A 24,844-nucleotide genomic window follows, 5' to 3' on the forward strand; every position below is an offset into this window, starting at 1 on the left:
TGTTGTTACCGTGAAGACTGAACCGGGGACTGGTGATTTAAAAGAAGATATTCTCTACACTGGGAAAGAGGCGTCATGTCCCTTCAAAACCGAGGAGCCAGATGTTACCGTGAAGACTGAACCGGGGACTGGTGATGTAAAAGAAGATATTCTCTATACTAAGAAAGAGGTGTCATGTCCCTTCAGAAGCGAGGAGCCAGGTGTTGTTCCCGTGAAGGATGAACCGGGGACCAGATTTGACCAGCCTAAGATAACAAGCGATGTAATTATGTCCACAGAGATAGATATCGACTATCCTGAAATCAAACAGGAATGTTTGAAACCCTCTCGTGACAGCAAAATCGTCTCAAGTTTACAAGCAAGCCAGAAATATTTTGCTTGTTCAAAGTGTCAATATAAATGTTCACTAAGTGATAATTTGATAAAACACATCTGTACTCAAACTGGTAAGAAAGCGTTCTCATGCCTAATGTGTCAATATAAATGTTCAGCGAGAAGTACATTAAAATTGCACATGTTTAAACATACTGGTGAGAAATCATTCTCATGCTCAGTGTGTCAGTATAAATGTTCCCGGAAAGGTGCATTGAAATCACACATGCAAACTCATACTGGCGAGAAACCATTCACATGCCCAGAGTGTCAGTATAAATGTTCCCGGAAAGGTGCATTGAAATCACACATGCAAACTCATACTGGCGAGAAACCATTCACATGCTCAGTGTGTCAATATAAATTTCAATATAAGAGTAGTTTGAAAACACACATGTTAACTCACACTGGTGAGAAACCATTCTCATGCTCAGAGTGTCAATATAAATGTACACAGAAGAGTTCTTTGAGAGTGCACATGTTAACTCACACCGGCGGGAAACCATTCTCATGCCTAGAGTGTAAATATAAATGTTCACGGAGAGGTGCGTTAAAATTGCACATTTTAAAACATACTGGTGAGGTACCATTCTCATGCTCAGTGTGTCAATATAAATGTTTACATAAAGGTGCTTTGAAATCACATATGCAAACTCATACTGTCGAGAAACCATTCACATGCTCAGTGTGTCAGTATAAATGTTCACGGAAAAGTGCTTTGAAATCACACATACAAACTCATACTGGCGAGAAACCATTCACGTGCTCAGTATGTCAATATAAATTTCTACGGAGGAATGATTTGAAATCACACATGTCAACTCACACTGGTGAGAAGCCATTCTCGTGCTCAGTGTGTCAGTATAAATGTTTACGGAAAGACAATTTAAAATTACATATGTTGACTCATACCGTTTCAAAAAAGTTCTCATGCTCAGAGTGTAATTATAAATGTTCATGGAAAAAATCTTTAACATTACACATGTTGAACCATACTAAAAGATTTTACTGCTTTGCTTGTGATTACAAGTTTTCCAAAAAAAGTGATTTGAATGATCATATATTAAAACACATTGGTGATAAAGTTCTTACTGTGAAATTACAAAATATAAATTGTTAATCTAGCTTTCGTGTGTAAATGTGATCAACTAAGTATAAAATTATTTCATACTTCGTAAATCGAGTCGAGAATTCTAACCGTCTATGCGCTTTATAACTGCAGGGCGTGTTGTAATCTAGCTCATATGTATTTATAAACGATTGAAAAATATATGTAAACACTTAAAATTAAAGGTCCGAGGTTCGAACCCCGCTCTGCTACAATTTGATTCCTATTTTCTAATATTGAGTTTTCATTTTCTCCTGTTTCCATTTAATAGTATCAAAATAATATTGTTAACAGAGCAAATTTATACTAAATATGACTTACTCTATTATTTTCCTAGATATTTTTTAGCAGTCTTTACTTGTAATGTATAGGTACATAAATATACATGTTCATTGGCTGGGCCGTCGATGTACGAAGATTTTTTTAAAAATATGTCTCGTCGAAAGGAATAGGTACCAAAAGTTGCATGATATTCGAACTAACCAATTACTCCCACCAGATTAATATCTTTAAAAAGATTCAGACTTCTTTGTCGCCTGATTCAGCAAGTTAAAGATCCTTGAAGCTTTTACTGAGAAATGATGTGCCTAAGTTGTTCTACTTTTCGGTAAATTCATATTGTAACAAATCACGCCGTTTCCCCGTAGAGGCAGGCAAAGAGGAAAGAACACCACATTATGTATTTGCACACAGACCTCGCTTCCTTTACATTCATACATCTTCTCAGGCAAGCATGTCGATTATTTCCGACTTTTGACGCGTCTGTCTTTAAGTTTGTATTTGGTTGTGCCATGTCTCTCTCGGTCTTCTTCGTTTTCTCAATCCATCAACATTCCCATTCGATTGTTAGAAGTTCATCACAACTTTGATTATATTCATTTAAATTTTGACTGTGTCCAGGCGGATTGAGAGTTCAGTTTTTTTTGTGTTTCATCATGACGTCATAGTTGAAGATAAATTCTTCCGAGTGATAACGAAGACACAATACCAACCCCCCCACCTTCAAGTTTTGATGTAAGTATATCTCGGTTTATACCAACGGGTCTAGTACCACTTGATACGCATTAAAAGTAACAAACAATTTATTCCACCGAGCAATTTTTCCTTTAATTACGATTCATTTAAATTTTCACTCGTTATGAAGTCGGCACTATTTTTCTAAAAAGCCAATTAAAAACATGAGAGAAATAAGTAAATTTTGAAGCAGAATTAAATTCCACATGAGTTTTAAAAACGAACGCCTAGATGCACAGAGAATGTGTCTGTATTCTGCCTTATTTACATAATATAAGAGCGTTACGTATCAAAATGTTGCCACTATAAAAAATAATTTTAATTATTGTATTTTTGCCATCTATTTTACTATCTTCCTGAGTGTGCGTATCGAGACTAGAGGTGGGCATTTCAGTTATTTTGACAAAAATAGCAATAACAGTTACCGTTTCACAAATTATGCTGTTCCGTGAAGACGTTTAAAAAATTATAGTTTAGTGCAGTTGGCGACCCCCCTCTAAAATCTCAATTTAAGAATATAAAATATTTTTTTTGGCTTCCCATTTTCCTTATGGCATTAAATATTATGTAATGAATGAAAAAAAATATGCAAGTTTTTTCCGTTGCTCAATATTAAACAAGTAAAATAAAATCTAAAACGTTTTTTATACAGACTGTTCTTTAAACCCTGTCACATCCGAAACCACGATGACCAGTATGGGCAAAAAGACATATAAAAAAATTATTCAGAACAAAGATTTTTTTTAAAAATAAAATATTAAAAAATACAAATGGTTGCATACTTCTGCAGGAGAGAAGCGAGGGGGGCGTGGCCGCGCGGTTAGCAATGTATCAAACTCCTCCCTCCCCGTCCTCGTTTCTCCCCTGCAGAAGTAAGGAACCATTTGCTTTTTTTGATATTTTATTTTTTTTCAATTTTTCATCCTAAAAATTTATTTTATTGTGCTAATATGTCTTCTTACTCATACTGATCATCGTGGTTTCGGATGTGACAGGGTTTAATGAACACCCTGTATATATAATAGACTGTTAAACTAAGCCAAATTTTTTTTTTCTCAATTTTTATATGTTGTATTATCAGCGCAACGATTTTTAAAGTTTTGCATTTGTGAAATAACTGCGTGTGACATCAGAGGTTCTCTTTCACTTATTCTCGATCAGTTCTGTCCCTTGGTCCATTCACGGCAAGCAAACAGAAAACATTAATTGTATCCAATTCGCCATAGGGCTGAAATCCCTCATTACGTTTTATTTAAATTTTTATCCTTTTGAGACGGGTACTTTAATTTTAATATGTCATATAGCACGGAATTAATTCAGACAGTTAATACAGAACCACCTAGTGGTAAAGTCTGAAAATTTTGGGTAATTATAGCGCATGCGTAAACTATGTGGTCTTTGCGATATGGAAAAAATTTAGCCACTATGAAAATAAAATAATTATTATATTTTTTCCTATCATCTTGAATACATGTTTCGATGTATCGACATATCGGTAGAGCCGGCTATGTAATATCCAAGTAGATAGAGATGGATATATAATGTTATCCATGTCGTCTTAGGAATTGTCAAATGTCATATAAAAATGATGTTCAAGCCATTACTTTTTGCTTTAAATTAAATTTAAATAATTTTGAAGTGGCTGCTTTTTATCACAGAAGTATATTTAAAATACAAAAGAAAAATACTTCAATTTGAATTGACACGGAGTAAAGTGTCAGCAGTATATAGATATGTAGGATTAGGTAGTTGAGGGTTTGGTTGGAGTTCCTACCCCAGTTGGAGGTTGACAGAGAAGACACGAAGTTGGTGCTTAATGCGTATTTATTAAATGGCAAATAAGATACGACACTTTGTTGAGGAGCGCGTGAGTAATGGAGATGATGAGTTGAGGAGACTGCACTTGAACTACATGCTGGAACTGTGTGATGTCGTCGAGCTGGTCTGACGTGAACTGAACTGACTGATGTTGGCTGCGTCCTGTGGTCTCTTTATAGACCATATTCCTTTGTAGTTCATTTTTTCATAGTAGGGATGATGTGAATGTACTGCAGGGCGAAGATCCTGTCTTTATGTGCAATATGGCTAGAGTTGTAATATAAGTTTTATTAGATTAAATAGAAAATGATGACATTGCATCGTCGGTCATTAGTCTACTTCAGGTGAACTAATTTAACACGTGTGTGTCATCAACTATGGACTATGGACCCTACAGATACAATAGAGAGCCAGCTCGTTTATCTCCGGGACAATGTCTCAGAACAACATCTTTGGACAATATTTAAGCCCTGGGACAGAACAATATTATATTGTCCACGTTTCAACAGCCTTTTAGAATTATTTCATGAATTTGACTAATATTGCATGCATAGTTAGTGGTTTTTATTTTTACTTCCAATCTCTAAATCCTATTGGGAAAGCATATTTTCATAAATCGAACTATTCTATATCAGGAAAGTGCTAATATAACAGAAAACTAAATTGCAAAATATTTCATCTGTCTCGTGACTGTAAAATACCTATATTATACTTCCCGCCCCCCCCCTGTGTGGAACAGCAGCCTACAGAGACATCGATGTGAAAAATAAAATATCCACAATTATTTCCCGTGCCACTTGATCTGCATGAAGGAAAAAAGATTCATCTAGGGATACCAGAAATCCTATGCTCATCACTACACAATTATCTATTTTGTTAATAGTATATTATGAGAAAGGTGTTTTTTTCAATTTAAAAATAAAATAATCCTTAGCTTAATTATTTTATTTATTAATAATCCAAAATGCTTTTGTCGGTTTTCTTCCCTGATTCTTTCAGACATATTTAAAAGAATCATGGGATTTGAATAGTAAAATAAAATAGTTAAAAATATATATTTTTTTTTATTATTTCATAATTACATATTACCTATTCCATTCCTTTTCCATAAGTGGTGACTTACACAATTAATATGGATGTTAATTTTGAATCCCATACTTCTGACATGAACTGCCAATGAACAGCCAGCAGCGGACATCTAGAACCTGATGCCTTGTAAAACAGACACGCCTGGTAACAGTCTTAGGAGGCATCCGCAGTACATGGCCAAGCCAACCCTATCGCCTCCGCTTGATGACAGTTGTCACTGGAATTTGCTGCATCCGTTCTTTTATTACTTCATTCCTTACAAAGTCAAACCACCGCACACCCATGATTCTTCTGAGATATCTATTCTCAACACTCAGTATTTTGCTGTTTTGGGCTCTCTTTTAAAGCGCTGTTTTATTTTTATATATGTAATTAATATAAATTATAAAGAGGATAACTTATACGCCACCCTGTTTTATTATTATTTAAAACATAAACAATAATAATAATAATGAAAGGAAAACGAAGGCGCTAATGCCATTTAATTATTGAAAAACACAATAATTATAAAAATAATTGCCAGACTAATTCTCTAGAGAACCCCTTAAGCTCTATTGCATAGAAGAAAAGTGTACCAAATTTTTTGATTGGTTTTGAGTTTAACAACAAACGTATAATGGATGGTTTCGGTTAGCCCTCGCAATTCTCTGACCGAGTACCTACGGCTCGTTTTATTGCTGTAATCTGTAGCTAACGTCGTGCTCAATAATTGTAAAATTGTTATTCTCCATATGGGCGACTCTATTAGGTTATTACACTAAGGTTAGAAAAAAATATAGAATAACATCGAAATATCTGTGCTCGCAACAGAAAATAAGTTTGTACAAGTTTAGTTTACCTATTAAATTTTTATTAAAATTATCCTATATCAATATTTTACTGGGTGGCGTAAATAACGTGAATAATCACGAGAGTAAAACACATTCAAATTAAGTAATACAGAAATATTTTAGAATAAAACAAAAAAAAAATAATATGACAAAATAATACAAACCAATAATTTGATCGTAGTCGGGCAATCATTTTATAGCAATAGTAAATAATCATTCTTACCATTTTTTATAGTCATTTAGATCAAAACACAAACAAAATTAAAACAATGGTCCATTGTTATTTTTTAATATCCTGAATTGATTTTAATACAAGGAAACCTATCCAGCATTATTAATTGAATATACTTTTTTTACACAGTGTTGCGGATTCCGTGTGTAAAACAAATTTTTGTGCTTCTCAAATTACATTAATGTCACTGTGGTTTAATATTTTTCTAATTTCCCGCTGAAAATATAACATTCTTATAATGTGGGAGCCGCGGAGTAATTTTATTTGTTGTTTAAATTAACAAGGTTTCAACACTTTTTTAATACATTTTAGAAAAATCCATTATACAATTATGTAATTGCTTAAATTTTCATAATGTTTATTAAAACATTTTTTCATCCAATTTTTGGAAGCATTTAGCTTCCTCATTCATAAAATAGGAATCCCAAATAAATATATGGACATGTATATTTACTTTACTTTATTTTGAGTTTGACATTTGATTCAAAAGTTTTCTTGCTGCTTCATAGGCATCATTAGTACTGGATTCTTGCACAATGGCTTTGATTTCACAATCTTTCTGTGAAATAAACAGAACATCTTATGTAAATTATTTTATTAAGATTATTGTGTGTTTATTATTGGCTTTAATTTTCTTATACATATATATAAATAATATTTATATTCCGGACACGCTAATAACAAAAGATGAAGTGAATTGAAATGGACAAATAAATAAATATACTGAATGCAGCTAGAAAACCCCGGTATTTGTATGACTGAGTGCTAGGCGCAAACTAGCAAAAAAAAAATATTTGCATTCTTAAGATTTACCCAAATATTTCATTTTAAAGGCCATTTTCAACAAGTTGTAAATAACTCACTATTAGAAAATGGGATCGAGTTGGGGTAGAGTGGGATTCGAACCACGGACCTTTGGTCCATGAGTCCGAGACACCAGCCACAGGACCATAACTCGATTATACAAGTTTTATTTTGTCACTCAAAACGACGTTGGTGGAAAAGTCCGCATACGCTACGTCGATATACTGATTTTAAACGAAAAATTGACTATAAACTAAGTATTGATTTTGATTGATAGCAAAATTTTAGGCCGTCAACCGTCGCCATGTTCGTAAACTGACACCAGTCGTGAGTCGGATTCTGTTAAATGTGAAATAGTGGTCGAGCGTCACGTCGTGCTGTTTTTATTTTCCGCTACAAACCTGATGCTATAATGTAAGTATTGATTGTTTGATTAACAGCTTTTCATGGGTAAAAATTACCGACATCTAAAATCTGAATTATATATTTTAGTTACATAAAACTTTTAAGTGTATTTTTTAACAGAAATGCCTTTGAAAATTATTGTTTTTATCCAATTTATGTTTTTTTATTATTGCGCGATTACAAAAAAATATTAGTTTTAGAATGGCAAAATCGTGTGATTTCCTCATTTTGCGTGCGTTTCACCAGACTACAGCCTTAAGTATTTTGAATGATTGTACTAAATTATAGAAGTAAGCTATAAAGTTGAATAATTTTAATTCATAATGTGTAAACTATGCCTTATATTACTAAACGTGACGTCGTTTTCTATTTATGTCACTTGTTCTATTGTGGCTGTGATATTTTAGATTTAATTTGATTTGTTGGCTTTAAATAATACTCAAGGGAAATTAAAGCAAAGTATAATAATTAACCTTTCTGTATTATTAATTTAAATGACTTATTTTAAGGTATTCTCCATCCCTGTTGTAATTTGTTAATCTTAATGACTCCCGAGGGGGTGAAATCCAGTCTTTTGGCTACGAACATTTGGACAAACTCAAATATTGTAATGAAACCAACTGGTCCAAGAAGAAGTTTAAAAATTGAAAAATTGCTTTCAGGCGTTGCCTAGTATGTGAAATAATTCAGTCAGATGAATCTCTTCGCAACAATAAAGGTTTCAGCTCTTTAACTTCACTAAAATCAACAAATGGAAGAGTTGAAGAAATATGGATGTTCAAACATAGGCAAAATGGTGAATGTTACAGTGTGTAAAGTGGCCACTTAAACCAGCCAATGACAGGTCATAAGCCCTGTAAATGCCTAGACATCCATATTCCCTTATTTAAGGTATTCTCCATCCCTGTTGTAATTTGTTAACTTATAATACAGCAAAGTGCCAAAGTAAAGATAAAAATTGTGCCATTAAACGTATCATAACGTAGTAGGAGAGGAATAATTTCCAAAGAAAAAGTGTTTGTTTTATTTAAATTCCTAAAAATAAGTTTTGTGTTTAAGAAGACTGTTTAGTTAAATGATAATTCAATATATTTTATACTCAAATTGCCAATGGATTTAATTTTAAACTTACCTAAACTTGTGATGTAATGGAATTAAAAAAATTAAAAAAAAAAAAATGTTGCTAAATGGAAGACTTTTTTTATCTAAATTTATTATTTTTATGAAATTAGATAAATATTGCGATAGATAGAAACTTAATTGTCATCAAATGTTTTTTTTATTCTGGGTGGAATTCCGTTAGGCAACGAGCAAACTATTTGAAAAACACCCAAATACAACCGGAATATTATGAAATTGATAAAAGTACTTACGATTTTTTTACTTTGCTGTTTATCTAAATGTTTTTTGTGTTCCTCTGCATGCATTTTTTTTTGGTGAGAATACCCATTACCGGATGATAAAAATGTTCTAGGACAAAATTTGCAAGTAAACTTTATTTCACCAGTGTGTTGTGGTAAATGATCCTAGAAATATTATTACCATAGTAAAAAAACATTATTTATACATATCTGATTTATAAGACTGAAAAGGGGTAAACCACTTTTATAACAGTTTTTTAAAAGTAAAATAATGACATGTATTACATATCCGTTTTATTGCAAATTGAACATTTTTATATAAGCAAACTTGCTGGCGTCAACTTTGAGAATTCTTTGAAAATTTAACTATAAATTAAAAATATTAAATAAGGTTTAATTCACACTTTTCATTTCAATTATTATAACAGCCATTAAAGCAATACAAATTAACTTTTAAGCACTTATTATTTATGTTTTATTACAGACAGGTTTCGAAACTACACAAGTTTCCTTATCAAGATATAATTTAACATATTACAACAGAGATGAAGAACATTTAAGAGAAGGTTATTTAGAAGTCTAGGCATCTACAGGGCTTATGACCTGTCAATGGCTGGTTTAAGTAGCCACTTTACACACTGTGTAACATTCACCATTCTGCCTATATTTGAACACCTATATTCCTTCAATTCTTTCATCTGTTGATGTTTGTGAAGTTAAAGAGCTGAAACCTTTATTTGACAAGAATTTATAATACTTTATTGACATTGACAGGTCATAAGCCCTGTAGATGCCTAGACTTCTAAATAACCTTATCTTAAATGTTTTTCATCTCCGTTGTAATATGTTAATATAAACAGCTCCCCAGGGAGTTGAATCCAGTCCTTGTCTACAAAAATTTGGACAAACTCAAAATATTGTAGATATAATTTAGTAAGGAATATTATCCTATTTTTTAGAGTGCCTGTTAAATATTTTATCTAAACATATGGAGTTCAAGCCTTTTTTTATGTGGTGTTTTGTTTTTGTAAAGGTGGAAGGGGCGGGGTGAGGGAGATTCGATCTTTATTACTAAAACTAGACAGGAGTGAACTGTAGGAAATATTGCATATTTTATTATTTATTATTTTTTTATAATTATGATTTCTAAGTTAATAATAATAATATTTACTCAAAATACATTCTTAAATAATAAATTAATATTGTATAACTGTATAGTAAATTAACTAGTAGGTAATAATGTTAATGTTTATTTCTGCATAAAAATGTCTGCCTTAAAACAGGTTGTACCTAGTTAGGCAGACTAGACATGATCCAGAGATATCTATTACCTAAGTGTGTATGTAGTAGATAAAGTAATTGTTATTTTTGTAAATAAACTATGATTATTATTATTATTTAACTGATTTACATAGCGCCATTTTGTGAAAAATCACCTCAAGGGGGTTTACAATTGCATATGTTAACTTACATTCTAACTAAGCTAAAGTTGTCTTTTTTCAACACGTAGAACCTTTAACCCAGTGTTTGTATTAAAATTATGATTATTTATTATCAGATGGTTAACAAATTCACAAAGATTATTAGTATTTAATATGTGTTTATAATTATGAAGTCATCCTTATGTTTAGCTTTGGTCCTATTATAGTTTTAGATTAACAGAATCTCTTATCAAAATGTGTACAGTTCAATTCTTGGTAAAATAATAAAGTAAATGAATATACTTACATTTAGATTGGACTTTCGTTTAAAAGATTTTTTACAGAAAGAACAGACATGTGGTTTCTCATTTGTATGCTTAAGTTTTATATGTTCGTTCAAATAGGGTTCATTGTATGTTGAATATGAGCAATCAGAACAGTGAAACTTTTTATTCGAATGCTTTTTTAGATGGTTTTTCAGAGTTTGAGCATGTTTAAAACTGTAATAAAATAAAAATTATGTAACATCTTTAAAATTCTGAGAGATAGAACCATAGAATTGAGAATAGTCCAGAAGGAGCGTAGAATCATATTTGAATACATCCGACTGTGTCCAATAATTCCCCCACTATGCCTCACTTTCGCCGCGCGCATTGGTGATGCCGCAGCATAATGTTGTTCGATGGGAAAAAATATAATTATAACACAAATGTAAAGTAAAAAAAAGCAATCTGTTAATTTCTCTAAAATTTTATTGTGCACGCAGAAATATTGATTGACACAACAGAGTAGATAAGTAAAGGGTCATTTAATAAGAGTAATTGAATTAATGAACTTTAAACTTAAAACAAATTTTATTTTACATAAAACTGATATTTTTATATCAATAATATTTGATGTTTAAAAGATAATGTCGGTCAAATGTCCACGATAGAGTTGTTTAGTCCGAGATCCAATTTTCATCAATTCTCTCATTAGATGAGCAAAGTAGGGTAAAACAATTTACTACCCTGGCAACACTAACGAAATGTCACATCCGAAACCACGATGATCAGTATGAGCAAGAAGACATATTGGCACATTGAAATAATTTTTTTAGAACTAATAAAATTTACAAAAATAAAATATTTAATAAAAGCAAATGGTTGCTTACTTCTGCAGGGGAGAAACGAGGAGGGGGGAATCTGATACACCGTCAACCGCGCAACGCGAGGAGGGAGAGTTATGAATAAATAAAAATTGATAGGGGGTTTCAAGTTATAAATGAATTATATATTTTTTTTTTGTTTTGGATGTTTGTACCACTAACTTTGTGGTTCATTGTTATATTTTAGAGGTATAAATAAAATGACTTAATTTTATAAGTTTTTACTGTCACAACCGACTAATTTCTAAAACTAATTGTTACCTTCTTAAAAAAAAAGCCATTAAACAAAATTTAAAAAAATATATTTAAAAAAAAAATATTACAAATATTTTTAAAACTGAAGTCAAAGCCCTATTTTTAATATTTTCCCCTTAAAGTCTAACCCTACCTTAAACACAATTACACTTACCCCCTCCCCCTACCCTATTATTATTATTATGGATACCTTATATAGCGCCATTTTCATACTAAAATACCTCAAGGGCGCTTGACATGGTGATTCTTTTAAATTTGTAATTTAATTAAAATAATTTATTTTGCTGCCACATGCTACGGATTTATTCAAATGATTTAGAGAACAAGTGGGTTTTAAGTTTTTTCCAAAACAAATAATTTATTTTGCTGCCACATGCTACGGATTTATTCAAATGATTTAGAGAACAAGTGGGTTTTAAGTTTTTTCCAAAACATCACTTCACTTTCACAGCTGGGAGAGCATTCCATGCCATAGGGCCTGCGACCGCAAATGCGCGTTCACTAAATTTAGTGCGCTGTTTGCGTAGAGGTATAATAACTTTTCCTCTCGCCGTAGACGTAGCTGATCTAAGCGTGAGACGCCTGTCAACTAGTTCATCTGGAATGCATAGTTCCCTTAGATATTCCGGAGCAGAGTTGTGCAGTGACTTATACATAAGCCAACAGAGTTTGTATTCGACCCTCTGTGGAAAACGTAGCCAGTCTAGTTCCCGAAGTAGTGGAGTGATATGACTGAACTTAGAGATTCCGAAAATAAGTCTCGCTGCGGCATTCCGACCATAAACACAATCACCCCCTCCTCTGTCCTTATTGACATCCACTGTTCATTGTTTCTTTTACATGTGTATATTTAGAAGAGGAAAAATGTCAATGAATTTTTTGCCAGCACATTGAATTTTTTGCACAAAGCGAAAAGTTGAAAAAAATTTACTTCTGTTTTAGATTTAAATTTTTCAAATAATAATGTATGTATGTAGCTGGTGTCCCTAAAACGGTGGACTTAAAAAACATGTCATTTATAGTATACATAAAAAGAATACTTACACAAGATTACATTGTTTACATCGAACTATGTTTTTTCCTGTTAGATCGTGGGTGAACATGTGAGCATTTAATGTCGATTTACATAGAAAAGATTTTCCACAAACTGCACATAAGAAACTTTTTACGGATTGGTGTACATTTTTAATGTGCATTGTCAGCAAAAATGTTGAGATATACCTTTGAATAAATAATACATATTATGTATAAATATAAAATCTAAATAAAAATAAAGTGTATTTATATTTATAGTCCTTAAAATGTAACATGTTAGAATGACAGTTGTCAGACTTTGTAATAATGTCAAAGGAGTTATTTATATTGACACACGAAAAATCATTTGTATCTGGCGTGTTAATTAAATTTTTTAATACAATGCTTGAAACATAAATCAACATTAATGTATAAAATCAGCCTTAAAACTAAAAGAAAACTAAATTAAACCTAATTATTAACGACGTTTCTTACAAGGTTACATCATTTTGCAAAAAAGTTAGAGATGGACTAATTGATCAAATAAAAAAATGATTAATTTGATATTGTTCATGAAAAAAGTATAAATGTCTCATTTTTTGGTAAATAATTGTGATAAACACACTAAAATAGGCTTGTTTTTGCGTTTTTTATATCAATTTTCGGAAACAGAGTTTCATGATTGCATGAAATAACTGATAAAATCGATTTGATCAGTGATCAGTAATTTCCCATCACTAATGAAATTAGTTTGACAGCTGTCATTCTAATCAAGCTATATTTTAAGGACTGTAATGATTATGATAAAATTGTAAATAAATTTCTTGGTTTGGTTTTACTTTTTATTATTTTGACCAACGAGCGCTTTCGCCTAAGTGGGCATCTCCGAGACTGGTGAATTGTTTACAATGTTTACAGCTTTTATACTATTCTTAACATATTTTGGAGATAAGATCAAATAAGTATTTTAACAGGGGACAGAAAACATAAATATTTACAACTAGTTTGCTAAACAGTTCATTTTTGGGAGTATTTGGACCGAAATTGGGAATTAGCTTTTATTATTTAAAAGGTGGGAAAAGGACAGAAAAGAACACATGGCGAAATACAACAGAGTAAGAAATACACATTTTAACAGATAAAGTTAGCACAATACTTTCATTTTTTGACAGGGAAGTTTACAAACCTATAGATGAATGACGAAATATTTTAAGATACATACTTAGATAATACATTTGTTTGTGGAATGAAATTATTCATTGTGATAGTTAATTTTAAGTTGATTATATTATTTTAGAAGTGAATAATTAAATCAAACGGAGCGTAGTTATATATAAAATTAATGGTTTCAGTAAAGGAGAGTTCTAACTAAATCAAGTTTCATTGATAAGTTTATTTATAATTTTATCATAATCATTACCTATGGAGTTTTATCAAGAAATATCAACAAAAAACATCATTAGTATTTGTAGTTTTTTTTCCTTTCTTTACGGATGGATAAGACTATTCTGCAGTATGTCCAAATGTTTGCAGACTGGCTGTTTTTCCTTTAGATCTAAATTTGTCGCAACAGAGAGGGAAAACATTATTGAGAAGGGAATACGGAAGTCTAGTCATTTACAGACTTATGGCCTGTCATTGGCTGGCGGAACGATTTAGAATAAATAATATTGATTAAATCAATTACTTTATTAACATTACCTAGGTACTGATGCACTACTACTACTACCATCACTCCATTTCTCCGTAGGGGTAGGCAGAGAGAATGGACCGCCACACACGTCTATCCTGGAATACAATCCTAGCTTCTTTCACATTTATACATCTTGTCATACATGCCCTTCGGTTCTGTTTGCTTTTGACATGACCAGACTTAAGATTTTGGTTTATCTGATCATGCCAGTTCTTCCTCGTCTCACGTTACCGTTCGTTTTCGCCATATATACTTGTTTTACCATTTTTTCGTCGTCCATTCGTTCTACGTGACCAAACCATCTCAGCGACCCTTTCTTAATTTTATCAATTATACTTGACTCAGATTTATACTCTCGCCTGATTTCATCATTCGTAACCCTGTCATACATTGATTTCCTAGACATTCGTCTAAGAGATTGCTTTTCAACCGCGTTTACTCGGCTTTCATCCTTCCTCTGCCAGTTTCATGTTTCACTTCCATACATAAGTGTTGGGACTAAAACTCCGTTGTGCACTGCCAGTTTAGCTTCGATTGACATATTCTTATTAGCAATTACTGTGCTTAGTGCTCTGAGGTACTGATGCACTATTAAAAAAACTATTTATAATAGACAAAGTTAAAAATAACTCACTCTTTGCCACAATCATTGCAATTGTAATTTTTTTTTTCATCATCCGGTACGTGAAAAGACATTTGGTGTCTTTTTAAGTTTTTTTCATGAACAAAACTGAAAAAAAGTTAATTAAAACAAACTGTTAGTGATATAAAAAAATAATTCAATAGCATAATTGAGAAACTAATATAAAATTATGGAATGAATATGTGCTTATTTATGTATTTTATTGAACATAATATATTTTAAAATTACCTTTTATCACACCTGTCACATTTGTATAGTTTTTCAGGAATATTTAGATGGTTTTCAATATGCATTTTTAATATAAGAGGCCGTGAAAATTGCTTTTTGCATATTGGACATCTGCAAATTAGTCATTTATTAAAAAAGAGTTACATTGTAATAAATTAATAAAACATATTTACTACTTTCCCAAGTAAAAAAAAAAAAGATTTCTCTTTGATTTAAATGTGCCTTGATGCTCCACTAGTGCAGTACAAAATCACTATTAATTTATTTGATGGCTTACGCCTTTGACAAAATATAAAATAAAATTTAAAAACAATTATAATAAAACAAAACACCTGAACACAGTATAAAAAAATATAGATACATGAAACGAAATCAGCAGAAAATAAGGATATAATAAAGAAAAGTAAAATAAGAAATTATAACATAGGTATGCAGCAAATTAACAATAGATAAAGGGTTGAAATAAAAAAAGTATTGAAGTAACAGAGGCAAAGTATCATAGCATAAACAGTAAGACAAGTATAACACTTAGTACATTTTTATAATTTAGAAAAGAAGTGATTAAAAAGTAATGATTTTAATTGGTATAAAGATAAATTAAATTAGTCTAAGTTTCCATGTTTGTTTGCTGACATGTGGAACCGTGGAATAGGTGAGTATTTGGCATAGTTTGAACTATGCAAACCAACAGCAAAATAAGTATTTTGTCTCGTCTCATGCTGTCTCACATAAAAATTAACACAATTCAAAAGTTTATTGAGTTTTTCTATTTCTTGGTGGAACTGCATTTTAATTATAATAATAAAAATACTTTTATACCAGTCTGACGATGTCGGTCACGACGAAACCCGGTCACTGGTAAAAAAAATTATAAAAGATTATAAATAAAAGTGGAATAAAACTATAAGAGTATTTTTATTATTATAAACAATTTAAAAGTTCGGGACTGTAAAGAACATTATTTAATAACTTGAAAAGCAGCACTAAATATGAAATTTCTATTCACTATTCTTCATCAGCTTTTTTTTAATCAATAAAAAGTACCTATAAAAATATCAAGTACTGAAAATATAAAATTATTTAAATCAAAATTAAAGAATCATATAAAACCAATTCCATTCTACTTTCCATGCTGTATTCAATATTTTTTGTAATTAAATCTATTAATAAAATATATAATTGCACCTAATGGTGCATAGGGCACTGCATTGGTACACCAATCGCAGCGTATCTTTATTACATGAAGACGAGGTGATCAGTCGTACGCTTCAGGCACCGGTCTAGGGATTATGAAATATTCTAGTGTAAAACACCCATTAAAAAAAATATTTCATATCAGCCATGTCGGGAATCGAACCTGAGACCTCTTGCATGGTAGGCAAACACACTGACCATTACACCACACTCGTCTCTACAAAATTAATATTGAATCAGGTTGCGGACTCACGGATCAGAGGTCAGAGGCCCCTCTACCTCAACTTGATTTCTATTTTCTAAAATGGCCAATATGTTTTCAATTCATCAGAAATGTTCACTTTCACAGCTTAGAAGTTACTACTCTTTTAGAGCTAGAGTTTTAGAGTGAAAAGGCATCTGCTGTAGTTTTGTTACATTTTATTTGAAATATTAACACCACTCACATAGATGGCAAAGCCATGTACTTTTAATGCATAAATTCAATGGAAGATTTTTGTCATGCAACGCTGCACAATGTATATCCAAACTCCTTTATGCATAATATTTGAGACGTACTTTGTACGGCCATACTTCCTTAGAGGTTAAAAAAATTATTATATATATATTTTTGGAATAAGGAGCTGATATTTGAAACGTTCAATTAGTTTGGTAATATAAAAATCCATTGCATCCATTTTCAAAAAAAGGTATTTACTTACTCAAATGCTGATGGTTGTAGATGCTTTGCCATGTGGAAATAAATTGATCTATGTTTAAATAATCGAATATTGCAACACGTAATATATCCTTTAGTTTTATGAACACTAGAGATATGTTTCATCAACTAAAACATAAATTTAATAGATATGTATAAATATATGTTTATGTAAATATGTTGGCATAATTAATTTTGTATACTACTCGTATATTGAAATATGGATGTGAAAAAGAAATAGTATAATTTTATAATAATTAGTTAAAGTTCATACCATCTCATAATCGTAAAATATTGAATGATCTGTGCACAACAGACAGTTTAAAGAGTAAAAATTATTTATTAATTCATTTGATTTAGGTCTTTTTATTATTATTTTCCCATTTCTTATTAACTCAGCTGGAAAAGCAATATGTTTCTGAGGTAATTCCTTCAATACTGTTTCATTTTTTTCTCTTTTTTGATCTTGAGTATCGATATTAACATCAGCACAATCTAAAGAAAATAAATCACTATCCACATGGTGTTCTTCGATGTTTTCAGCTGATGCAGAATCAATAAACTCGATCTTTATTTCTTTATGGTCAATGAGCTCTGTTTTTGTATTGTTCGGTATTCCTTTTTCTAGAATTGTTTCATGCTGTAATTCATCAACATTTTTACTATCCTCCTAAAAATTAATATGATGTATATTATTTGTGGCATTTTTACAGGTTGTTATTTGTTATGTTATATTTCAATTAATTCTACTTCTTGCCAACATTTCAAACAGCATTACAGCATTCACCACCTTGCTGATGTGGAGCCATATTGAGGAAATGAATTATATTATTTATTATCAACAAACTAAAATTGCTTTACAACTCAAGCGACTGTGTAACATTCCAATGATTTGATAAAAAATATATACTGAGAAATATTCTGTATTCCAGAGATTTGACTAAATCTAGATCTTTTAACAGTTTTTTTTATCTTTCACTAAGGAATATTTTGTTACTTGAGAAGTTTATAAAGGAAAATGGCAAACTGTAAAATAATATAAGATACTCTGATGATACTGCTGTTATAACTGATATTGCTAATCATCTACGCCTACAGCAACTTGTCGACAGGGTAAATAATGCAGGTAAGGAATTCAGACTCAAAATGAACGCTCTAAAAACCAAAGCTATGGTGGCCAGCAAACGGAAAAGGCATTAACACCTGCTCACTATAGACAGTAATAGGATAGAACAGGTTATTAGTTTGAAATATTTAGGATGCTGGCTAAATAACACATGGAATCCGGATTAAAAAGAAGATTAGAATTGAGATTACGAGATCAACCTTCTATAAAATGCAGAAACTCTTGCGCAACTGAGATATGAGACAAGATGGAGAGCAATAAAAGCTTATGTATTGCTAATATTTCTATATGGAGTGGAGGGTTGGACTCTCCAAGTCTAGACGATGAACAAAATTGAGGTCTTCGGACTTTGACTGTGCAGAGGAATGCTTGGAATCTCATGGACTGATCGTGTCTCCAATGAAGCGATTTTAAGCATTACGAACAAAGAGGAGTTACTGACCACTGTCAAAAGAAGAAAAACCTCCTACTTCGGTCACATATTTCGCAATGAGAAAAATGTCTTTCTCCAACTTATTATGGAAGAAAAGATAGAGGGCAGCAGGGTCTGGGAGGGAAAAAAACATGGCAAAAAACATGGCTCGGAAATCTTAGACAGTGGTTCAGTGTGCCGGATGCAAGAGCGCTGATTAGTCTGGCTCAGGATCGTGATGGAAAGAAGAATATTAAGGAATAACCCACTAAGCTTTAGAGACTTGTCAGCAAGTGGAAAAGAGATGATATGGGAAGAGGTTCTGTAAAATACACTACAACACCCAGATAAATTAAGAAAAAATATTTCTTGGATTTATTTCTAGCAACTGGTGGAAATCGAACCTGCAACACCAGTTTCACAGTTAGCTTTTTAACCAACTGCGCCTGTCTAAGAAGATGAAATATTTTTAGGAAAATAAGTCGCATACAAAAAAGTGGGTACCCAAAGAAACATTTTAACATCAATTATATTCGGAGGAACATTTTCTTAATATTTCTTTTTTACCTATTGTATTTTTTATTGATGATTTATCCAAACGTCATGAATTTTGGATTCATATTTGTAAAGTTAAAATAAATAACTTTTTTTTAGAAGTGCACGGCATACAAAGTGACTTTTATGGCTTCATAAAATAATGAATTTGAATAATTTAAATACATATTTGTGTTCGTAGGCTGGTTTTGCGGTTTAGTCGGTTTCATTATTTTTCCTTTTATATTTTCTGTTGATGTTTACTTTCTTAAATAAATAAATATGCAGACCGGTTTCAGAACACTACTGTTCCTTCGTCAAGGCTCAAAAGTAAACTAATACTTGAAAAACAATATTTTGAGTTTCACCAAATTTTTGAAGAAATTCATGTAGTTTTGTTGATATATCCACCTGGTCCATAAAGAAGTATAGAAATGAAAAAAATATAATTTTCAGGCGTTCCCTAGTATGTAGGTGAAATAATTCAATTACACAAATCTCACCAGCATAAATAAAGGTTTCAGCTCTTTAACTTCACAAACATCAACAGGTGAAAGAATTGAAGAGATATGGATATTCAAATAGGGCAGAGTGGTGAATGTTGCCACTTAAACCAGCCAATGACAGGTCATAAGCCCTGTAGATGCCAAGACTTCTATATTACCTTCTCTAAAATGTTCTTCATCTCTGTTGTAATATGTGATACTTTAAATCTTACCAGAACTTAACCTTACAAAATTACAAGTACCTAAAATACATATTGACGGTGATACTGCAATAGCACGTAACTATAGTCCTTAAAATATAGCTTGATTAGAATGACAGCTGTCAAACTAATTTCATCAGTGATGGGAAATTCAAATCGATTTTATCAGTTATTTCACGCAATCATGAAACTCTGTTTCCGAAAATTGATATAAAAAACGCAAAAACAAGCCCATTATAGTGTGTTTAACACAATTATTCACCAAAAAATGAGACATTTATACTTTTTTCATGAACAATATAAAATAAATTATTTTTTTATTCGATCAATTTGTCCCATCTGTAACGTTTTTGAAAAATGATGTAACCTTGTAAGAACGTCGTTAATAACTAGGTTTATTTAAGTTTTCTTTTAGTTTTAAAGCTGATTTTATATATTAATGTTGATTTATGTTTCAAGCATTGCATTAAAAAAAAAAAATTAACACGCCAGATACAAATGATTTTTCGTGTGTCAATATAAATAACGTTACTACAAAGTTATGTCGTCACTTTTTCTGACAACTGTCATTCTAATCATGTTACATTTTAAGGACTATAGTAGTGGAATTTTTGGCAGGGGAAATTTAAAGGCGTTCTATTTATATATTTCTTACGATCCTTCCGATTTCTTACGATTTTGTTTTCATATATTTAAAGCACAAATCAAACCAAATATTGAAAGATATGACAATTAATTTATTTTAACATTTACCTGGTTTTCATCCTTTGTATCTTCAGTCGGAACTTTATTAATGAATTTACCTTGTAATAAGATAAGTTGAGTTTCTTTAACACGCTCAGAAAAACTGTAGAAATCCAAGACTCGAAACATGCATTCTGTACATATTAATGCGAACGAATCTTTTTTATCAATCTGAAATTTGTATGAAAATATTAGAAAACAAGAAACATTAAGCATGGCGAAATTGGTAAAGGTATAAGTAGTTAGAGGTTTTATTTTATGACAGAAAACTTACCCATAAGGAAAAAAGTTGATTGATTTTCAATTGCAGATCATGTATTTTGAAAGAATCATCGAAAATGTCGACATTAACATCGGAAATTCGTGAACAAAGTCGACATGGAGTCATTTCTTCAGTTTATTTAGGATAACGTTGTAACTATTCGTTTTAATTTTGAAGGAAATTGAATTCTATTTGCATTGCTGTCACGCATATGTCACGACATAACAGGCAGAGATTTTTTCTACTATCTTCAAAAATGAATTATGCTTTGGAGTTCTATGGCCATAAATGCTCAGACAATCGGGTAGGTCCCTTCTCAATTTTATACTCTATGGTTTTCTTGACGATGGTTTTACGTAGAAAATTTCAAAAGAAATAAATTTTTATGTAGTATTTTCTGTGGGTTTCTTTTGTCTTGTCAAACGCAAAGCATTGCGCGTCACCGGCTCGTGGATTATACATAAATTACAATATTTTTAGACGATTAAGCGAAATTTCAATAAATCGCCTCAAAATTATATTTATCTTTAAGTAAATCAAAGTTTTTCTGTATATACATCCTCAAAACCAAAAATATGGAAATCGCTTCAGTGAATATTAAGGCAGAACCGGGGACTGGCAATATAGGAGCTACTCTCCATACTGGAGAAGTGGCGCCATGTCCCTTCAAAAGCGAGGAGCCAGGTATTATTACCGTGAAGACTGAACCAGGGACTGATGTAGAAGGACATATTCTCCATACTGGGGAGGAGTTGTCATGTCCCTTCAGAAACGAACCGCCAGATGTTATTACCGTGAAAACTGAACCGGGGTCTGGTGATGTAGAAGGACATATTCTCCATACTGGGGAAGAGTTGTCATGTCCCTTCAGAAACGAGGAGCCAAATGTTATTACCGAGAAGACTGAACCAGGCACTAGTGATGTAAAAGGAGATATTCTTCATTCTGAGGAAGAGGTGCCATATCTCTTCAGAAGCGAAGAGCCAGGTGTTGTTACCGTGAAGGATGAACCGGGGACCGAAATTGACCAGCCTAAGATAACCAATGATATAATTATTTCCACAGAGATAGATATCGATTATCCTGAAATCAAAAAGGAATGTTTGGATTCCTCTCGTGGCGGTAAAATTGTCTCAAGTTTACAAGCAAGCCAGAAATATTTTGCTTGTTCAAAGTGTCAATATAAATGTTCACTGAGGGATAATTTGATAAAACACATCTGTACTCAAACTGGTAAGAAACCGTTCTCATGCTTAATGTGTCAATATAGTTGTTCAGCGAAAAGTACATTAAAATTGCACATGTTTAAACATACTGGTGAGAAACCATTCTCATGCTCTGTGTGTCAGTATAAATTTCAACTAAAGAGTGGTTTGAAATCACATATGTCAACCCACACTGGCGAGAAACCATTTTCATGCTCGGAGTGCCAGTTTAAATGTTCACGAAAGAGTTATTTGAAAACGCACATGTTAACTCATACAGGCAGAAAACCATTCACGTGCTCAGAGTGTCAATTTCAATGTTCTACGAAAAATACATTAAAAGTGCACATATTAAAACATTCTGGTGAGAAACCATTCTCATGCTCAGTGTGTCAGTACAAATGTTCACAGAAATGTGTTTTGAAATCACATATGCGAACTCATACTGGTGAGAAACCATTCTCATGCTCAGTTTGTCAGTATAAATGTTCACATAAAAGTGCTTTGAAATCGCACATGTTCAATCATACTGGTGAGAAACTGTTCTCATGCACAGAGTGCCTGTATAAATGTTCAAAGATAGGTTCTTTGAAAAGACACATGTTTATTCATACCGGTGAGAAACCATTTTCTTGCTTAAAATGCCAATATAAATGTTCACATAGAAGTACATTGAAACAGCATATGTTGACTCATACCGGCGAGAAACCATTCGCATGCTCAGAGTGTCAATTTAAATTTCTACGAAGGAGTGATTTGAAATCACACATGTCAACTCACACCGGTGAGAAACCATTCTCGTGCTCAGTGTGTCAGTACAAATGTTCACGAAAAGACAATTTAAGATTACATATGTCGACTCATACTCTATCAAAAACGAAAGGACTCATGTCTACCCATACTGGTGAAAGACCATTCTCATGCTCAGAGTGCCAATCTAAATTTTCAAAGAAAAGTGCTTTGAAATCACACATGTCAACTCACACCGGTGTGAAACCATTCTCATGCTCGGAGTGTCAATATAAATGTCTACAAAAAAGTTACTTGAAAACGCATATGCTAACTCATACGGGCGAGAAACCATTCTCGTGCTCAGAATGTCAATATAAATGTTCCACGAGAAGTTCATTAAAATTGCACATACTAAAACATACTGGTGAGAACCCATTTTCTTGCTCAAAATGCCAATATAAATGTTCACAGAAAAGTACATTGAAACTGCACATGTTTACTCATACTGGCGAGAAACCATTCACATGCTCAGAGTGTCAATATAAATGTTCTACGAAAAATACATTGAAATTGCACATATTGAAACATACTGGTGAGAATCCATTTTCTTGCTCAAAATGCCAATATAAATGTTCACAGAGAAGTAAATTGAAACTGCACATGTTTACTCATACTGGCGAGAAACCATTCACATGCTCAGAGTGTCTATTCAAATTTCTACGGAGGAGGGATTTAGAATCACACATGTCAACTCACACTGGTGAGAAACCATTCTCATGCTCAGAGTGTCAATATAAATCTTCACGGAGAGGAAATTTAAAATTACATATGTTGACTCATACTGTTTCCAAAACGTTCTCATGCTCAGAATGCCAATTGAAATGTTCAGGCAGAAAAAACTTCAAAGCACACATGTCAACTCATACTGGTGAGAAACCATTCTCATGCACAGTGTGTCAGTATAAATTTCAACTAAAGAGCGGTTTGAAATCACATATGTTAACCCACACTGGTGAGAAACCATTCTCATGCTCGGAGTGCGAGTTTAAATGTTTACGAAAGAGTTATTTGAAAACGCACTTGCTAACTCATACTGGCAAGAAACCATTTTCATGCTCAGAGTGTAATTATAAATGTTCACGGAAAAAATCTTTAAAATTACACATGTTGATCCATACTTAAAGATTTTAGTGCTTTGCTTGAGATTAGAAGTTTTCCAAATGTGCAATTAAAATTATCATTTACTAAATTGCATCGGTGAGAAAGTTCTTACTCTGAAAGTACAAAATATTTTTTTAAAATTTGGCTTTTGTGTGTAAATGTCAACTATTAAATTGTTTAAAACTTTGTAAATCGAGTGTAGAATTACAACTCTTGTAGCGCTGTTTAGCTGCAGAGCGTGTCGTAATTTAGCTCCTATTTGTTATTAAATTATATCATAATTGGAAACGAGGAACTAGAATCTTAACCGTCCATGCACGTAGTTGCAAGATGTGTCTGGATTGTACAAAAAAACTGATCTCAAATATATCGCTACCATATCTCCTTTAATCGATCCAGAAAATCCGTTTCCGTTGTCAAAATATTTTACTAATAATGTAGCCTATGAACAAGTCCATTAAAGACCTAGGTGTTACTTTTGATAAGTCAACTTTTTCACATCAAATGTTAGGTTTTGTTATTCGTAACACTCAGTTTTTTCAAAATATTGAAAGAATCGTAATTTTATTTTGTTCTATTGTAAGATCACAGCTAGAGTATGCATCTGCAGTTTGGAGTCCCGCTCATTACTGCAACT

General features: G+C 32.1%; 3 protein-coding genes across 7 annotated transcripts; 2 read left to right on the top strand and 1 right to left on the bottom strand.

Moving 5' to 3' along the window:
• The first annotated feature begins 6 nt into the window (after positions 1-6).
• Positions 7-1,714, top strand: LOC148273214 (uncharacterized). Its single transcript, XM_088239009.1, has one exon. The coding sequence runs from the start codon at positions 269-271 to the stop codon at positions 1,490-1,492; it is 1,224 nt and encodes a 407-aa protein (XP_088095135.1). The 5' UTR covers positions 7-268; the 3' UTR covers positions 1,493-1,714.
• Positions 1,715-4,300: 2,586 nt separating this feature from the next.
• On the bottom strand, positions 4,301-21,548 carry LOC148273215 (zinc finger protein 711-like). Of its 5 annotated transcripts, none has more exons than XM_088239004.1 (11): positions 21,122-21,548; positions 20,857-21,018; positions 17,600-17,995; positions 17,330-17,454; positions 15,435-15,545; positions 15,198-15,293; positions 12,901-13,077; positions 10,762-10,954; positions 9,046-9,198; positions 6,923-7,022; positions 4,301-4,579 (listed from the first exon to the last, which is right to left on the bottom strand). In XM_088239004.1, exons 1-10 carry the CDS (start codon positions 21,233-21,235, stop codon positions 6,924-6,926), a joined length of 1,626 nt encoding a protein of 541 aa, XP_088095130.1. In that variant the 5' UTR covers positions 21,236-21,548; the 3' UTR covers positions 4,301-4,579; position 6,923. The 5 variants fall into 5 exon arrangements, with proteins under 5 accessions (XP_088095130.1, XP_088095132.1, XP_088095133.1 ...); XM_088239006.1 differs by having other exon boundaries at positions 6,918-7,022; XM_088239007.1 differs by lacking the exon at positions 4,301-4,579 and adding an exon at positions 6,505-6,679.
• A 136-nt stretch (positions 21,549-21,684) lies between these two features.
• Positions 21,685-24,333, top strand: LOC148273216 (uncharacterized). The gene has a single exon (XM_088239002.1). The coding sequence runs from the start codon at positions 21,685-21,687 to the stop codon at positions 24,226-24,228; it is 2,544 nt and encodes an 847-aa protein (XP_088095128.1). The 3' UTR covers positions 24,229-24,333.
• The last annotated feature ends 511 nt before the right edge of the window (positions 24,334-24,844 follow it).

The sequence above is a fragment of the Micrasema longulum genome, unplaced genomic scaffold (assembly GCF_059751315.1).
Source record: "Micrasema longulum isolate JH-2025_06_02 unplaced genomic scaffold, ASM5975131v1 h1tg002037l, whole genome shotgun sequence".
NCBI lineage: Eukaryota > Metazoa > Arthropoda > Insecta > Trichoptera > Brachycentridae > Micrasema > Micrasema longulum.